Below are 19,222 nucleotides of genomic sequence, written 5' to 3' on the forward strand. Positions count from 1 at the left end.
CTGTAAGATTTATTTCAATCTCACCTTGCCCTGTGTCTGCTTGAACACCAGGAGTCACTGCATCGGGAGGAAGATGAGCTTCTTGAACACTAGAACACGACATTGGTATGCTTACAAGTTCAGCGTCCTTTGCATTCGCCCCGACACCAATAGGTGACACTGGAAGATTTATTTCAATCTCACCTTGCTCTATGTCAGATACTGGAATGTCTGGTGTGACTGTTAGGTGTTCTTCATTTATAGCAGTCATAATTTTCTGACACTCACCATCAGCATGTGTAACACTGTCCAGCAGTGAAACTTGTTCTGGAAGCTCAGCTTGCTCAACCTCCCTAAGTCCAGTGTTTTCTGCAACGTCTGCACAAGCTGCAGTGGCAACAGCCTTAATGTGCTCACTATCAACTTCATCGGTTCTAGTTTGTTGTGCAACGTTTGATATAGCTTCACTGGCAACAACAGTAAACTGTTCGCTCTGAACCTCATCAACTCCAGTTTGTTCTTCAACGCCCACATTAGCCTCTCTGGCAAGAGATGTAACCTGCTCACTCACAACCTGATGAACTATAGTTTGTTCTGTGACATGTGCAACAGCTTCTGTGGCAACAGCCTCAACGTGCTCATCCACTTTTTCAGCACAGTCTGGCTGTTGTTCTGAATCCTCATGCTCCTCTTCTGAAACGTCGTCTTCTTGTTGTTCATGGTAGAAAGAGGCAACATGTGCAATATCATACAGATTATTTCTATGTGGTTGTGTTGGAATTGGTGTTGTTTGAAGGGGGCTAATTGCAGAGTCTGAAGCAGGGATATCACAAGTTTCCCTAATATATTTCAACTTATTCTGTATTGCAAGTTCAATTGCAGTACATGTTTCAGGGTCAAATGCACTTCTTTCCTCTTGGGAGAGGGTTGATTCCACCCCTAGAATTGCAGCAGCAAGTGCTTTGTGTGCAAGCATTTTCAGATTCCTGACCCTATCTCTGTTGTGGATGATGCAGGATGATCTGCTGTTGTATATTTAATAAGATTGTTCACCTCATCATAGAAGTTTTTTAAACTCTGTTCATATGCATTGCAGTATTCCTGTGTGGGAAATGAACTTTTGTATGATTATTACATGATGTGTATCAATGTTAATTACATCTAACAGACCTTAATGTGCGTCCTGTATTGTGTTAATGTGCTTTCAACTGATATGTATATAACCGTGGTAATATGCAAAGGGTTATCAACTAGTGTGCGCCACAGTAAATCCTAATGTGCGTGATAAAAATACTAAATGTGAGTATGGTTATAACTTTATATGCGTTTAAAAAAAAAAAAAAAAAACAAAACAAAAAATGAACATACCTCCTCAGCATCAATCCTAGCATTCTGTACCTCAGGGATACTCTGAGCAGTAACAGCAGGAATGTGAGAAGCTGGTTGGGTTGGTATATATTCTGGATTGCGTGGCTCGACTCTTCCTCGTCCAAATCCACCAGCCACAGCTTCTGCTCTCTGCCGCTGCTTTAGAAGTCGAGTTGTCCACCCCACAAATGCCGGAATAGACCTCTGGACAGGTCGGTCAAAGTGGAGGATCACCCTATCAACATAATGCACCTGAATACAAATGAAAAGATCGTTAAAATAAATATCTTCTACATTTTGCCTTTTTAATTTTTTTGCAGAAATTTAATATGCTTCAAAACTTACAAGCATAAACAGCATGCAACCGGGGAAATATCCATTTTCGTTTTCCTTCCAATTGACAGCTGCAGTACTCAAGGTTCGGAGGATGAATCTGCACCAATTGAAATTGGGAATTTTGTCTACATTGTCCACAACTTCCAGAATATGTGGCACAATATAACCATTTTTTGTACTTTCGATGTACATGGAGTTGAATAGAAGAATAAAATGGAATTTGAACCATTTCCCTCCATCAGTGCAGGCAAGCATTGCTCTTACAGTTTCCGAATACTTAACGGACGACAGTTTTTCTGCAACAATATTATTCTTCCACTCGTTGAACAATGCATTAGTAGAGGAGATCCTCTTTCCCTTGTATTTAATCTCAAGGGGTCCCCTAGGCAAGCCTAAAACAGCTTCCACATCATCTTCGGTTACGTCCAAAGTTTCATTTGTATGTAGAGTCAGCTTGCCTGCCATGCCATCATAGTGTGTTAGGATCCAGTAGCATAGGTAGTTCGGGAACTGTTTGATTTTCAGATTTAAAATGCTTCCAAATCCCATCTCCCGAACTGCAGCTTGTTGTTCTGGACTAAATTTTGCAATGGCATCAACCAACATTGGTGATGACCCCCTGTTATGAGCTTCTTCAAATTTGCTAAGAATGTCATCAGGTTTAGGCTTTCGTGATCGTTTCTTTTTTGAAGATCGTATAGGTCCATCATCCATGGGAGCCACAACAATCTGCATATTAGCTTCCCTCTTGCGTTTGGAACCTATATTTGCAAACAAATACAAACTTTTGCTATTTTAAACTGCAAAAGAGACTAAATGCAGAATGTGTGTTCATTGTTCGAAGGTGTGCGAGTTTATAATTTATGTGCGTCAGTCTACAGGTTAGTGTGCGGTAAAGATGAAAACAAAATGCGTACAACAATTTCATAATTTTTGGGGCTAATCACAAAACATAGAAATAGAATATGCGTATAAATAGTAAACAATGTGCGGCAAAAAAAAAAAAAAACACTAAGATGAATCCACGCGAAGTATACATTCAACGAAATAATATTCCTAAATTCGAATTTATTAGGGATTGTCAACTAAAATCACAATGCGTGAGAAACTGAAATCTTAAAATTATACATACAAGAGCTAACGTGCGTGAAATTAATATGTAAGATGCGCATGTGATATGAATGTATGAAATTTACCTTTTCTAGAAGGTCGCTGTTTGCTGGATTCGGCCGTGTGGGTTGGATGCTCTTCAGACGCCATATTTGCTTCACGCAAGGTGTTTGTAGTTAAGCACCGTCGAAGTAGTAAAAGCTTTTAAAGGTTGTGCAGTGGGACTGTGAAACAAACTGGAAAATCGCGTTGTTAAAGGTAAGAAGCTCTGATAATGAGTTTCTAACCGGTCGTGGGGAAGAAGAAATGTTTGCGTATTTTGTTTCCTTTTTTTTTTTTTAGTTAATACCCGGGGTGGTATTTTAGTTAATTTCAGTTGACATTGTACGAAGTTGATTTGAATTGATCGGAATTCTAATCGACGTCTTTGAACACTCCGACTCCACCCAGGATCGAATCCCCCCATCCATCCCCTAAAAGACTTAAAATGTTTTTGGCCTTTTGTTCGCATATAAGCATATTAAAGTATTCATATACGCATATTAAAGATAAATTTCATGCACATTCGTTGAATTAATCGCGCACGTTATATTAAGCTATATACAATTAAACAAATTATATTATATTATTGATTCAAATCAGTATGTTGTCGTTTAATTAACAAATTTCACATTGTAATGATCTTTTTTTTTTATTATTAATTTGTTATTAGTTGTTAATGAAGGTTATGTATTAGTTGTTATTAGTTGTTTTTAGATTTGTGAACAGTTGGCAGGCAACATATATTTTGGTATACAAGGAATAAACGGATGAGCCCACTGACGAAATGGTAGAAGTCTTTGAACACATTGACTCCGCCCAGGATTGAATCTCCTCAAAAGACTTAAAAATTTTTCTGGCTGTTTGTTCGCACAGCAAGAACAGAATATAAGCTTAATAAAGTATCAGTGTGCGCATATTAAAGATTAAATTCACGCACACTAGTTGAAGTAATCGCGCACGTTCAATGGTGTGTGGACTTGCGCATGTAATGCATGTGTACACGCACATTAAGCTATTTTGACACGCGAAGTGTGACGCATGTTAATCCATGTGGATACGCTCATTAAGTTATACGTAAGGGCACATTTTACGATTGAGATAATTGGATGAATATAAATTGAAGTAACCGAATTTTTTAATGATTTTGTTAAAAGGCATTGATAGAAAAATGTAACGCATATAAACAATAAAATTCAGGCATATAGTTTTGTTTTCAATTTGTCAAAGTATCAAGGCGCATATAAAGTTGTATAATGATTGGATGGTGATTTTGGAAATCATTGTAATTCAATACATGGTGGAACGACAGTGTGGGACATTCTTCCTATGGGGAATAAAGGAACAGTGTATCTTCATCCGGTAATCATAGCCCCTCGATGCATGCTTCATACCTGGGAAGCTGAATTCCGAAAATGGGATGTGGATATTCCCTTTCACAACTTGAACAATCCAGCGTTGTCGGGTAGGGAAAACTGTCACCTGGGCTTCTTTGTCCAGGTCGGTTGTTTCAGGTTTAGAATGTGTCGCTTTAGCGTGGTTAATATGAGCAGGATAAAGATTTCGAAGAATAAGAAGGAGATGAAGGATCCAGTGTGGGTGAGAAAGAGTCACCATACGGCATTGTGTACATATGCAAAGAAACCAATAGGAGTATTAAACAATTTAGACAATACATAAGTAATGAATTTTGATGTTGGATTGTTGCATCTTATCACCCTTTTATAGGGCAATAATAACATGGTACGGGGTGTGGGTTGGGGACATTTAATTTCGTTGTTATAGATCATTATATTTTAATATGCGCTTACTCAGTTGTTTATGTGCGTTTCAAAATAATACAGCGTGCGTCAACGAATAAGTTTACTATACGCATGGTATTGTATTCATGAGCCGATATTAAGTAAACAATAAAAGCATTTTAAAGTATTTTGTCACGCACATTAAGCGTGTATCCAACGCACATATATAATTGTCATGCATAGGCAAATTCACCACCTCACCCCTATAAATCCTCCCTCACCACACACCCATACGGTGGGGTTGCGTGGTCAGGCGACAAGACTAATCGTTGTCAGTAATTTATCTATTTCCCATAAAAGAAATGTTGGTAATTGTAACTTTTTTGATATCATATCACATTATAAATTATTATCAACACGCACATTGTATTGTTTTTTCGCGCATATTAAAGTGGAAATTAAAGCACATTAAAAATTGGTGGACACTGTCACTATTCAATTACTAGTCGTATGGGTAAGGTAGGTGAAAAGACTATTCGTTGTCAGTAATTTACCTTTTCCCTATAAAGGGAGTCTTCCAACATTGAGTTGTCATTTATGACTATTATTAACTATGCATGTGTAGTTGGCGAAACGTACAGTATTTTTGTAGTGGATCAATGCTTTAAAGGACTAAAAAAACGGACATTATTTTTTTCACGCACGCAGTGCTAATGTTTGCCGCGTTTTATAAATATATGTGAAGCACATTAAATGTGTGAGCTCCATTTCATTTTAATGTTTGTGAAATGTGAAAATAATAATAATAATAATAATAATAATAATAATAATAATAATAATAATAATAATAATAATAATAATAATAATAATAATAATAATATATAATGTGCCAAGTCAGGGAATGTGAACAAGTTTTTCGCCTATAGAAAGGAATGAACACCCAACGACCGAGTATCAAGTGTCTTCTTTACATTTTTATATGTTGAAATGGCATCAATTGAGTTACCCACTCCATCTCAACAACAAGCATCATTTCTTTCTCGTCGCGTTCTTCATGTTGTTCATAATATTTACCATCATGTTCTTCATACTCGCTCCCCTTCTTCTGGTTGTGATTGTAATTAGTTACAAAAACAACACATTCTAGACCTGAGAATAAATATCCCATTAATGAAATACAGCACCACAATAATTCAGCCGTCCCCAGATGCCCCCCATCTTTCCCCACACTGGACCCGGAGCGGGAAGGTAGCATACTCAGCCACTCCTCCACGTTGCTGAGCAGTTATTGCTACGCTTCGACATCCTTTGAGTAGAGCTCGGCGGTGGTGGCCATGGGGGACCGTGTGGTTATCGACTAAGACGGCACAGTCTAAACCTGAGAAGATTCTTTTATGGGTTTAAACCATAACAAATCCCAATCTTGTGGTTCTCCACTAAGTTGCACATAACAGATGGAGCAATTTAACACTTCTGGATTAGTTGGGGTTTACATTCGTTGAAGTCAATCTTCTCAGGTTTAGAATGTGTCATTTTAGCCCAGTCATACGGCAAGATCCTCTATTCCTCGTGGAGATATATCCTTTGGTACCTTAATGCAGGCTTAACCAAAAGAAATATCTCCAAAAGGTGTAGACGGATCCTGCCGTTTGTCTGGGATTCTCTATCAATTAAATAAGTTATCTTCGGGCATTTGATGTGAATTGTTGTGTTGGTTGGTGTTGATTTAGATCATTAGGGGGATGTTGTTTATTATTATTTTTATTACGTGAGTGGTAGTGGGAGATCAATGTATAAATTAGTTCAATGTAAATAATAAATCTTTGTTTGGATGTTATATATTTTTTCTGTTTATTTACTTGATAGTCATTAAATAAACAAACAAAAATCAAACACGCAGTTTGGGATGTTCTCTGCCACCGATTCCAGTCTGAAAGACGTGGTCTGCCTGCCTATTCAGAGCAGATCCAAGAAACTTACAAGCTCGCAGAGGACATGAACGTGGTGTTTTTTTTAATGTTTTTTTTTTTTTTTTGTGTTTTTGATTAAGAACGGGGAGAATATTGTATCTTGGCAGTTTGCGCATGTTAGATGTTATGTAACGCATGTATTTTCGTTGGATAAATTTATTAATAAAGTAAAATTTTAATACACAAGCCAACTAGCATATTGTTTATTTGTTACACATATTAGTCATTAATGTTCCGGCAATTAAATATATACAGATATATACGCGCGTTATACAATTCAACGCGTATAAAGAGTTTAATATATGCATATTGTCTTCCTTTTTTAACGCAGATAATGTTTAATGTTGCGCAAGTTTTATGGTTTGTCAACGCATTTTTTATTTTTATTCGATCTAAGTCAGTTAGTATACAGTCTAACGCATACTTTGTTTGAAATACACGAATAATAAAGTATAGAAGTGCGCATATTAACGAATAAATTGACAAATATGATTTTAAGATCACTCCAAATCAAAGTGTAATATTAATAGACACATTTTATTTTTTTTTTCTCAAAAATATATGTTAAGTTATATATAAACCACACGCATGTTAAGTGTATATGTAACGCATATTAGGGTAATAAGTCCTGTCAGAGGTGTTCCCATAATGGGAATCTTTTAAAGTTGTCTAGTCATTCAATCGTTGAAAAAACGTACTAATTGTTTTTTTGTTTTTTTTAATCTTTATTTTTATTTTGACCAAGTCAACGAGTATATAATCTCTCGCACATTAAGTATTAGAGACACGCACAATAACGTGCATACGCCATATAATAATGGATAATGGAAAGGTATTTAAAAATGGAAGAAAAATATTTCAAATTGCGAAATAATATAAATTGAAAACGGAAAAAAATAAAAATATATTTGAATAATAATACCATTTATTATAATAGGAAACAGATTCTTCAATGGGTGCGTGTTATTAGGCTTCGTATAAGCAATCCACTAGTTAATAACCGTACGGATCCAAGCTATTCGCCTATAAGAGTGGAGTATCTCATTACAATACTGTAGTTATATTGAAACTAGTATGTAATCTCTCTCGCACATTAAGTATGAAAGACACGCACAATAGCTCTCATGTCCTCTTTATTTTGTTTGTTTTGGTTGATAATAAGTGGGATGTTTCTTTTATTATTTATGTTGTTTTTGTTGTTATTATTAATATTATTATATTTGTAAAAGTAGCAGTTCAAAGTGTAAGTTATTGCAATGTGAATAATAAATCCCATTGCAATTTATTCATTGTTGGTCAATTGGTTATTTTTCATACTGGTTAAATGAACATGCAAATCCGAGTACCATTAGACAAAATTCAATCAAATGCTACGCATATTAATATCCGGAAAAAAAAAACACTCAGACGTATGTATTTTTTTAATGTTCATTATGTTACTGTATTGCGCATGTTAAGCTTTTTATGTATTTCCAACCGAATAAACTTTTAAAACATAAACCAACGCACATTATATTGCAGTGTTACGCATCCTAAGCTTTCGTATCGCATTTCAAGTAAATGTAATCATTTTTTCCTTCTTTTTTTTTTTTGATTTTCTAGAATTGTTCTTTAATATATTCTATTTTATCGCATTTGTTGGTTTAATGCTGCGCAAGTTAAAGGGTTTATCAACGCATATGTAAGCACCGTGAAAACAACGAAGTTAATCATAATAAATATAAAATTTATATTATTAAAATATTAAATAGTGGACACTTATTACATCAAAACGTAATACTAATAACTTGTGTCCACCATAACATGCATGATCAAGCTTAACCTGTCCTTTATTTCTTCACGAAGACTGACCCGTTTTTTGAGTCGACTTCTTCCTCTTCAGCAGCTTCTTCAGCTGCCAGGTAGGCAAGAGCCTCCGTTTTCCAGGTGTTGTAAGACACCTCTGTTCCTGTGGAACCATCAGAGGTGTCCTCACCGGGGAAGTCGTCAATAAAAGCCTCGAACCTTTCTTTGAAATTTGGATCGTTTAGATCCTTTTTCAGGTCGGGTAGATGGTGTTTTAGTATTTTGGAAAGTGGTTTACGGGGTTGCCTGGACGGGCTGTCTTTCTCAGCATTTTTTGTTTTTTCCATCTTTGATTTGAGATGATAAGGTATGATGGACTGATGGATGATCCATTCTTTATATAGGCTCTTCAAAGGTGTGATGTAGAATGGAAATGAACCGGTGCATGTTAAAATAAGTGACAACTGTATTTCATTGTCAGCAGTTTTTTCATTTCCCATAAAGGCAACCTGTTAAAGTTGAATGGTCATTCAACTTCTAAAAAAACGCACCTATTAATGGTAATCTTTTTGAAGTTGAATGGTCATTCAATATTTGAAAAGACGCACCCATTTGATATATATATATATATATATATATATATATATATATATATATATATATATATATATATATATATATATATTGGGACTAAGTGAGTTAGTAGTCAATGTATAAATAAATAAATTGACTCATATTCTTTAAAGGATATATCCCAACGCACAGTGTAATAGTAATAGACGCATTTTAAATATATATTTGTTCCGTGAAGTTTATGTTATCCATACACGTACACGCACGTTAAGTGTAAATGTAACGCATATTAAAATATAAACGTGCGCATATTAATAAATAAATTGACTCATATCCTTTTTACAATATCCCAACGCACATTGTAATAGTAATAGACGCATTTTAAATATACATTTGTTTCGTGAAGTTTATGTTGTCCATACACGTTAAGTGTAAATGTAACGCATATTAAAGCAATAATCTCAGATAGATTTGTACTCTTGCACTGGAAATAAGTGAGAAGTCAATTTCTTTGTCAGCGATTTTTATATTTCCCATAATGGTAATCTTTCGAAGTTGAATGGTGACTCAATATTTTAAAAAGACGCAACCATTGAATTTTTGTTTTTTTTTTATTGCGTCTACGTTAGCGAGCGTACAATATCACGCACATTAAGGATGAAAGACACGCATATTAACGTGTTTCCGTGCGCGTATGAGTGAATGAATCGACGCATTTTGCTATTTAAACCCACCATTCTGCTAGCCTCAAATCTCTCACTTACAAACACATTTTGCATTTGTATTTTCCCTTTTAGGCAAATTTTCAATGGCCGCTGAACTTCATTCTCAAATTGTTGGCAACCAACTTAGGATAGATCTGCGGTGGAATTACATGAAGGTCCGGGTGGTTCGTGTTGTTAGGCTGCCAGAATCAAGAGGTTCTGAAAACATAAAGTCTATTGAGTGTGTGTTGCATGATTTCGAGGTATTTTTTTTATTTACCGTATTATAAATTTTAATTTTTTATATTTCTAAAATTTAGTGTTTATGCATTTTTTTTAACAATTGCAGGGAACTGTTATACACATGCACATCCCACAAGCGCATGTTCAAAGGTGCCTCAACAAATTTGAAGTAGGCAAAGCCTATTTAATGCATAGGTTTGACGTGGCGGATAACACCTATAGAAACAAAACTTCGCCTCTCAGGTATATGTTGGTGTTTTGCGATAGAACTCGCGCAGGACGGCTGAATGATGATGAGTTGCCAACGTATGTTTATGATGGAGAAGAATACAACTTCGACGAAGAGGTGACCTATTGCATACTTACAATTTTTTTTAATATAATTTTATTGATGTATTTACAGTTTCATAACTTTCACGATTTTATGGATCAACAGGTGCCGGAAGCCACAGTTGCAAATTTGCCTAATGAGGACAAAAATAACGAGGAGGCTGCATGAGGATGAATAACGATGAATGTGTGAACATTTTATGTTTTTTCATGTTATTTTGTTATTCCGTATTAATGTACTCCAACAATTTTTATTTGAATGATATATTATGGTGATATATTATGTCATTATTGACGAATCTTCTTTTAAGAACACCCCATTGCACATTGTTATATTAATAGATGATGATAGATACGCATAATAAAGTAAGTGAGTGTACAATCTCATGCACATTAAGAATTTTAGATACACACTATAAAGTGTTAACATGAGCAAATTAATGAACAATAAAGTTTTCTAAAGTTGACTGGTCATTCAATACGTTAAAAATAATAATAATAATAATAATAATAATAATAAAATGCACATTATGTTACTGTATTGCGCATGTTAATTAAGTTTTTTTTTTATTTGCCATGGACTATAGTTTAAGTAGATAACGAAATGCAAATTTTGTTGCAGTATTACGCATATTGAGCGTACGTATTGCGCATGTCAAGCTTTTTTCTTTGTTTTTAATTTTCAAGAATTGGCTCTTTAAGAATTGTTTAATATAATTAATTCATCGGATGAGCTTACTGGCGAAATGGTAGAAGTCTTTGATCAAACCGATTTCGCGCAAGATCAAACCCCTAAAGGCTTAACCTTTTTATTATATTTTATTTGTTTTTGGTTTAACAAAATACAATAAACGCATGTTAAAGTGATATTTCGCGCTCTTAAATTGGTTTCCCCACGCACTCTAAACTTTTGGGTTCAAAAATATCGTTTTTCGATAAAAGTTAATTAAAGTATTAAACGTATATTTGAACGCATATTGTATCTGTCCTCAACGCATGTAACAGAGCAAAGCAAAGCACATTAAGTGTTTTATAACAATCCACGCAATATTCGAAGTAAATTTATGTCAGAATTTTAAGGCATTGGTAGTTGGAGAGACGGATAACATTGAACGGTTATTCAATGCCTTAAAAAACGCCCCCATTAACGCAACATTGAAATTTTCAAATCAGTTCATTGGACCAAGTTATTCGCCTATAAATTGGAAAGAACAACACACAATCGAGCATCAGTTTTCATTGAAATGGTCACCTCTCACGTCTCCCTACGTTCAGTAGAACCATCTCCTTTTATTCCTCATCTTGCATGCCCTCTTCACCCTCCTCGCCCTCCAGATTGTAGTGATTGTAAAGAAATACAAAGACAACACATTCTAAACCTGAGAGAAAACTCGTCGTCCTCAGCTGCAAGCTCGCCATGCTGCAACGAAACATCATTCAAGGCTGAGAGAGTTGAGGACATCCGACATCCCAAATAACACCTACGGCTGTCAGGAATCTATCATACACAGCAAGCTTAGAGACCACGAGCCTACATGCATCCACACTCCTTGCTCATGTCCAAATCGAGGTTTTCAAGGCTTGTGGTAGGCTGGCAGCATGTCGGATGATGCCAGAACTAGAAGAAATGCCTTCAAAGCACTAGGAAAGATGCACTGAATGTTATTGGTGTTGTTTCAATGTGTATTTACATTTACAAATACTAATGTATTAGAGTGTAAATTATTATTTTTATTAATATAGAAACCAACTCTCATTGTGTTACAATATCACGCATTTTAAATTGATATGTCGCGCATGTTAAATTCAAAGCATGTATGTTCATTTTAAATGCAAATTATTTCATAATCAAACAAACGCACTTTAAGTTTTGCAATCGCGCATTCTAGGCTAATTTTCAACGCAATCTCTGAGTAATTACGTTTTTATACATAGACCAACGCACATTACGTTTACGTGTTACGCATATATAAGCCGCAATGTAGTGCACCTTTAAAGTGTAAATCAACGCATATTAAGAATTAAATAGAGGTTTATTGCTTCCTTTTAAATTCTTGATTAGTAAGTAGGCAACATATATTTTGGTATACAAGGAATAAACGGGTGAGCCTACTAGCGAAATGGTAGAAGTCTTTGAATATATCGAATCCCCCCCCAAAAGACTTAAAATATTTTTGGCCGGTAATCAACGCATCTAAAGACTTTGGTGTTTACGACGGACCAAAGATTTTATAAATAAACCAACGCACATTACGTATACGCGTTACGCATATTAAAAACAAGCTATCATGTCTGCCTCTGTTGTTGTTATTAATAATGTATTGTAATCAAAGTAACGGATGAGCTCATTGGTGAAATGGTGGGAGTTTTTGATTAAAATGATTTCGCCCAGGATCGAACCCCTGTAAAGACTTGAAGTTTTTATTATATTTTTACTCCGTACTTGTTTTTTGTTTAATAAAATATAACACACGCATATTAGACTGATATTTCGCGCACTTTAATTGGTCTCCCAACGCCCATTAAACTTTTGGCTCTAAAAAATCATTTATTTCGATGCAAATTGATTAAATTTATATATTTCGCGCACTTTAACTGATATTTCACGCATGTTGTTCTTGTAGGTCGCGCATGTAACAGATCAAAGCAAAGCATATTAAGTCTTTTATACTAACCCACGTAATATTCAAAGATATTTGATGTCAGAACTTTAAGGCATTTGTAGTTGGTTGGGGGAAACGGATAAGATTGAATGGTCATTCAATGTCTTAAAAAACGCACTCATTAAAGCAAATCTTGAAAAATCTAATGTGTCTGTAAATCACGCAACATTCAAATCTCAAATCAGTGCATGTGACCAAGTTATTCACCTATATATAAATTATTACAAGGAACAACACACAACCGAGCATCAGGTCATTGAAATGGCTATCTCTCACTTTTCCGCAAGTAGAGAAGAATCCTCTTCATTTATTCTTCATCTTCTCTGGCATTTTCATCTTCATCGCTCTCCAGCTTGCAGTGACTTTAACTAAATACAAAAACAACACATTCTAAACCTGAAGCGTCATTTGTCATTCTCAGCTTCGAGCTCATCATCTAGTTTCCAAACAACACCAAAAGGCTTAGAGTTGAGCAATTGTGGGTGGCTGGTGATGTGTGGGATGCTGCTGGAACGAGAAGAAATGTCTTCAAAGTACTAGAAGAAATAAATATGTGCAATCGTTTATGTATGTATCATTTTGCCTGCAAATTATTTCATAATTCAACGAACACACTTTAAGTTTTGCAGTCGCGCATATTATACTTATCTTTAACGCACATTATATTAACTAATAATTAAACGCATATTAGAGAAAGAAAGAGTTAAATATTGTCTTTGTACGCATATTAACCTTTAATGTCGCGCAAGTTAAATGTTAATCGACGCATTTGAAGACGTTGGCATTTACCACGGACCAAAGTTTCTATACATAAACCAACGCACATTCTGTTTCTGTATTACGCATATTAAGGTTTAATGTAGCTCACTTTAAAAGTGTAATCAACGCATATTAAGAATTAACTTCACGTAGGTAAAGTAGCAATAACACTCATAATAACGGGCTTAAGTTGCGCATATTAGTGAATAAATTGACGCACTTCCGTTTAATAATACCCGGTCGAACATTTTCATATCAACAGTCGCATTTTGCTAGACCTAAAGTTGTCACATACGAACAGTCGCATTCGTTTAAGAACTTGCTATTTAAATCCAAAATTATTCTCGACTCAAACCTGTCTCCTTCAAACATATTTTTGCTTTTCTACTCTACCTTGTAAAGAGAGTTTCAATGGCAGTCGAACCCCACACCGAAGTAGTTGGAAACCAAATCCGAATAGGACTGCGCTGGAATTCAATTAGGGTTCGAGTGCTACGAGTCGTTCGTTTGCCAGAAACCAAAGGTTCTGAAAGAATCTGATCTATAGAGTGTGTACTTCACGATGTAGAGGTATTATTTTTGTTTAGTGTAATATAAATCTTACGGAGTAATATTTTATATTTATAAAATTTACTGTTGATGCATATGTTTTTTTTTTAATAATTTCAGGGGACTTTTATTCATATGCACATTCCACAACCGTTTGCGGAAAGGCGCGGCAACAGATTCGTGGAAGGAAAAGCTTATATACTCATTAGATTTGAGGTGGCCTATAGTACCTACAGAAACAAGACCTCTAGTCTCTGGTATATGCTGATGTTCTGTGAGAGAACTGGTGCTATATTACTGAAAGACGATGCTGAGTTCCCAACATATGCTTATGACCGAGAAGATTATGATTTCGATCAAGAGGTGATCTACTGCATACTTACATTGTTTTTCCCTTTTTTTTTTAATATAATTTTATTTATGTATTTACAGTTTAGTAACTTTTCACGATTTGATGGATGAACAGGTTCCTGACGCTCCTGTTGGAAACTTGGCTAATGAGGATGTAATCAATGAGGAGGCTGCGTAATAAGGATGAATATTGACGAAAATATCAAGATTTTTATGCGTATTATGTGATTACTTGTTGTTATTTTCGTCATACAATTTATGAATTAATAAAATTTATATATTATCATTTTATGTCTATTATGTGATCTATTATGTTATCATTAACGCATATTCTACTTGTTTTTTTTTTAATAAAATATAATAAACGCATCTTAGAATGGTATTTCACGCACTTTAATTGGTTTCGCGACGCACATTAAATTTTTTGTATTTATTAATAAAATATAATAAATGCATCTTATAAATATATTTCGCGCACTTTAATTTGTTTCCCGACGCACATTAAACTGTTGGATTTATTAATAATATATAATAATCGCATATTTAATTGATATTTCGCGCACTTTAATTGGTTTCGCGACGCACATTAAACTTTTGGCTTTAAAAAATCATTTATTTCGATGCAAATTAATTAAATTTATATTTACACGCATGTTTATTTCGTAATCAAATAAACGCACTTTAAGTTTTCTAGTCGCGCATATTAGAATTATCTTTAACGCATTATTTATTAACTAATAAATAAACGCATATTATAGAAAGAAAGTGTTAAATACTGCCTTTGTACGCATATTAAGCTTTAATTTTGCGCAAGTTAAATGGTAATCGACGCATGTAAAGACGTTTACCACAGATCAAAGTTTCTATACATAAACCAACGCATATTCTGTTTCTGTACTACGCACATTAAGGTTTAATGTAGCTCACTTTAAAAATGTAATCAACGCATATTAAGAATTAACTGCACGCAGGTAAAGTAGTAATAACACGCACATTAAGCTATTAGCAGTGATTGTTAAACACAAATCAGTCATAAAAACAAAAACTAGTAATAGCTGGACATTAAATTCAAGTATCTCAACTGTAAAAAGCCTTCTGAAATGAGTTAACTAAGTAGTTGTGTTTCATATTTGCTATCCATTTTCGTTCTCGACTTTAAAGGCATTGAAAAAATAGTCTGCTGTGCCTTTTTCTTACCCTTTTGCTTGTCCTTATTTTTAGGGTTAAGTGGGCAAGTCCTGGTGTCATGGTGATCTCCTCTAACACCACAAAAATTGCACTTCCTGCCCTCTTGTTTTTCCATTGCCAACTCCTTGCTGCTTTTGATACGTTTGCCGCTGCCCTTGTTCTTTGCATGTTTCGGTGGAAGTATGTTGATCTCTGAAATTTCTGTTGATCCACAATATGATTCTATAACAGTCCTCCTGCTGTGCTGAGGGGACAATTTCTCCTTTCCTGACAGTAGCAGCTGTTTCTGTTCATCAATCACTTGGGAAAATGCAGTCAATTGCTCCATGTTTGATCCTGCCAGATCCATACAACAGTGTATATCAGACCACACTTTGTTCAGCAACATCTTCTTTTCATCCTTTGGTCCATTCTGATCGTAAATCACACCATCTATTTCAAACGTAGATTTTAAAGATGCATCCTTAGTCCACCGATTAACCACGTACTTCAGAGGGATCCTTTCAAGGTCTCTAAAGACCACAAATATGTGTCGACACAACAGTCCAACCATCTCAAACATCTTGCAACTGCATTTGGCCTCATGGTCATTTACATTGTGCACCACAGTAAATCTTTTGTTCTTTCCATCCATAATATCATAGTGCAACATTCCACCGTCCTTTCTCTAACACTCAACACCATACATTTGAAACAGGAGGCACATATTTCTTCCTGAACTTGATAGAAAACAGTAATGGTGTAGACGATTGAAGCGTGCTTTTCAATTCCCAGAGGCGTCTTCATATCCGGATTGTAGCCTTCGTTGTCACTGTTGAGCTTTGCGTTTGTGTTACGTTGTGATCTAAGAGCACTGTCAAAGTTCATCATGAATTCAACTAGGCTTGATTGGGGACCAGTAAAACGGCTGTACGTGTAGTTCTCACTTTCGGAACGAGAAGTTGTCCTGAGTAGTCCTCCCATAAAGACATCTCTAAAATACGCTGGGATCCAATGCTTTCTAGCCTCAAACATAGTTTTAAACCAGTTGTGTTCGACTAAGTTGTACTTTTCCATCAGCTCTCTCCACTGCTTCTCAAAATCAGGAGGTTCCAAAGATGACGTCCAAACGATTGAGTTCAGTTTGTTCCTGAATTCCTCATCCTTATTCAGCGTAGGACCCACCTTTTCCCCAACTTTACACATGATGTGCCACATGCAATAACGATGCCTGGCTTGCTTGAAAACTGTTGGAATCGCCACTTTCATAGCTGGATCTTGATCGGTGACAATTATTCTTGGTTCCATACCCATTGCCTTTTTAAATTTTTCAAAGAGCCAAACATAAGACTCAATGTCTTCTTTCAACAGTAGTCCAGCACCGAATTTTATACATTTTTTATGGTTATCAACTCCGGTGAATGGTGTAAAAACCAGATCGTACCTACAGGACAAAAAGCGTCATCACAGTATGCAGGTGTCAAACTGCCGCACTTAGAGAATTAGAGTAACGCACATTAAGTTTTAAAATAGCACGCATATGTAATTGAGGTCTAATTCTGGAAATTCCGCATTAATATGCGAGACAGAAGCGTTTAAGATGCGTGGTATAAAACAACAATGTGCGTTTATTTGTATTTCAAATCTTTTTCAATAAAATAGTGAACGTGTGTAAATCTTAACATGTCTCAACAGATCAGGCAATGCTAAATGTGTATTAATTAATGAAACGCACACAAGAATGTGAATAGAATAGTATATACCTATTTGTTGAGTATGTGGCATCAAAAGAGACAACATCTCCAAATGCAGCAAAATTCTTTTTTGACATTGGATCTGCCCAAAGCAGTCTGCTCATCTGCTCATCTTCATCAACCTCGTAGTCAAAAGCAAATGCAGGGCACATCTCTTGTTTCTTAATAAGATTGTGCACCAGTATTTGTGCATCAGCTCCCAATATGTATGCTCTGAGATCCCTTCTGACATTTTTAAAGTCCACTACAGTTGCTCCAACTTCAGAGTAATCCCCCACAATATGACTGTATAAACCATGAGATTTTGATGCTCCGATATTTGCTTTAGCGCAGTCAAGTATAAACTTCTGGTGAACACTGGAGATGTTTCTATTTCCCTTTAGAAACTGCCTTGCCAGAACCGAAGACATGTTGTGATTATGTTTTTCAATAAAAGTGGTAACTTGGTACCCAGCTGCTCCAATGTACTTAAACATAATCCTAGCTCTGCAACCAGTTCTGTTTGAAACCCTTCGCCGCTTTGGACGGGAAGGACCTTCCCCTGCATCTGCACTTGACTGCGACTGACAATGTTGAGATCCTGTATTCTTAAATCCTTCTCTGTTGCAAAGGATTAGCTTTTGAGTTTTTGTCCCGTCACGTGCTGTAACGACGGAACTAGACCTCGTGTCAAACCCGACTTTCGCATCATAACGAGTGTAGAATTCAATACCAGCATCCAATGTTTTAAAAATCATGTCTACTGCTGGTCTGATTTCGTCTTCACAGTGAGGAGTCTAATACTGTGTCATTCCAGGAGATATGGTCAATGTATGACCATTGCTGCTGCTGCTGGGACTCAAACAGGGGTTGTTTGTAGATTGAATGTCAATGAGAACTGTAACATATAAGCATGAAGTTATGATTGTGTTGTTGCAAGCCCCTACGTGCGTAATGTGAACACTTAATATGTGTTAAGTTAATCAGATCATTGTTAATATGGCAGATTTATAAAATACAAGAGTATGTGCGGCAAGTGAGAAATTAACGTGCGTCAGGGTAATAGTTAAAGTGCGCATGTTAAACAGTTAATATGCGTGAGTGTTTGTTAAAATATTATGTCATTACTTAACGTGCGTCAGAGAGTCCAGTAACATAACATGCGTCTGGAAAGGCATTAATGTGCGTGTGCTCAACAGATAACATGTGCAAGGAAAACAGTAATATGTGCATTTTTAAAAATTATCATGCGGCTACCTGATCATCTACGTGCGTAAGGATCTAGGCTCGGATTAATTAAAGTTACTCAGTAATTCGATGGTTAAGTTGCATGCTTAATGTGCGTGTAATTAAGACAAGAATGATAACAATACAAATGTAGATAAAATTAATTCCAGAAAAGCGATAGAATTTGGGTAATACCTCGATTGAATTCTTCCATTGTTCTTCGGTTGACGTTTTTGATGTGTTTAGGGTTTATTTTGACGAATATGATATTGAACGACGAAGAGAGAGAATAGATCTTATTGCCAATTCCGTAGAGATCGTAAATTCGTCTGAGATTAGGAAATATAGAAGATTAGGAATCAATGGTGAATTTGAAAACGCGGCAAGAAGAAGAACATATATATATATATATATATATATATATATATATATATATATATATATATATATATATATATTTTAATATAATCAAAAGGACAAAAATGCCCTTAATGAGCAATTCGCGCTTAATTTTTGCTATTAATCTGATTCGTTCGATCAAGAGCTACGTGGGGCTTAGATTTAACCTCATTATACACGAGAAGCAGTAAATGC

The 19,222-nt window shown here is 35.5% G+C and overlaps 2 protein-coding genes across 2 annotated transcripts; both read right to left on the bottom strand.

The window, feature by feature from the left end:
* Positions 1–957: 957 nt before the first annotated feature.
* On the bottom strand, positions 958–2,943 carry LOC109167340. Its single transcript, XM_019316363.1, has 4 exons — positions 2,880–2,943; positions 1,693–2,444; positions 1,348–1,599; positions 958–1,080 (listed from the first exon to the last, which is right to left on the bottom strand). The coding sequence occupies exons 1-4, from the start codon at positions 2,941–2,943 to the stop codon at positions 958–960; spliced, it is 1,191 nt and encodes a 396-aa protein (XP_019171908.1).
* Positions 2,944–15,606: 12,663 nt separating this feature from the next.
* On the bottom strand, positions 15,607–18,159 carry LOC109167341 (protein FAR1-RELATED SEQUENCE 5-like). Its single transcript, XM_019316364.1, has 4 exons — positions 17,432–18,159; positions 17,103–17,112; positions 16,410–16,985; positions 15,607–16,356 (listed from the first exon to the last, which is right to left on the bottom strand). The coding sequence occupies exons 1-4, from the start codon at positions 18,157–18,159 to the stop codon at positions 15,607–15,609; spliced, it is 2,064 nt and encodes a 687-aa protein (XP_019171909.1).
* Positions 18,160–19,222: the final 1,063 nt, after the last annotated feature.

The sequence above is a fragment of the Ipomoea nil genome, unplaced genomic scaffold (genome assembly GCF_001879475.1).
Source record: "Ipomoea nil cultivar Tokyo-kokei standard unplaced genomic scaffold, Asagao_1.1 scaffold3150, whole genome shotgun sequence".
NCBI classification, from domain to species: Eukaryota; Viridiplantae; Streptophyta; class Magnoliopsida; order Solanales; family Convolvulaceae; genus Ipomoea; species Ipomoea nil.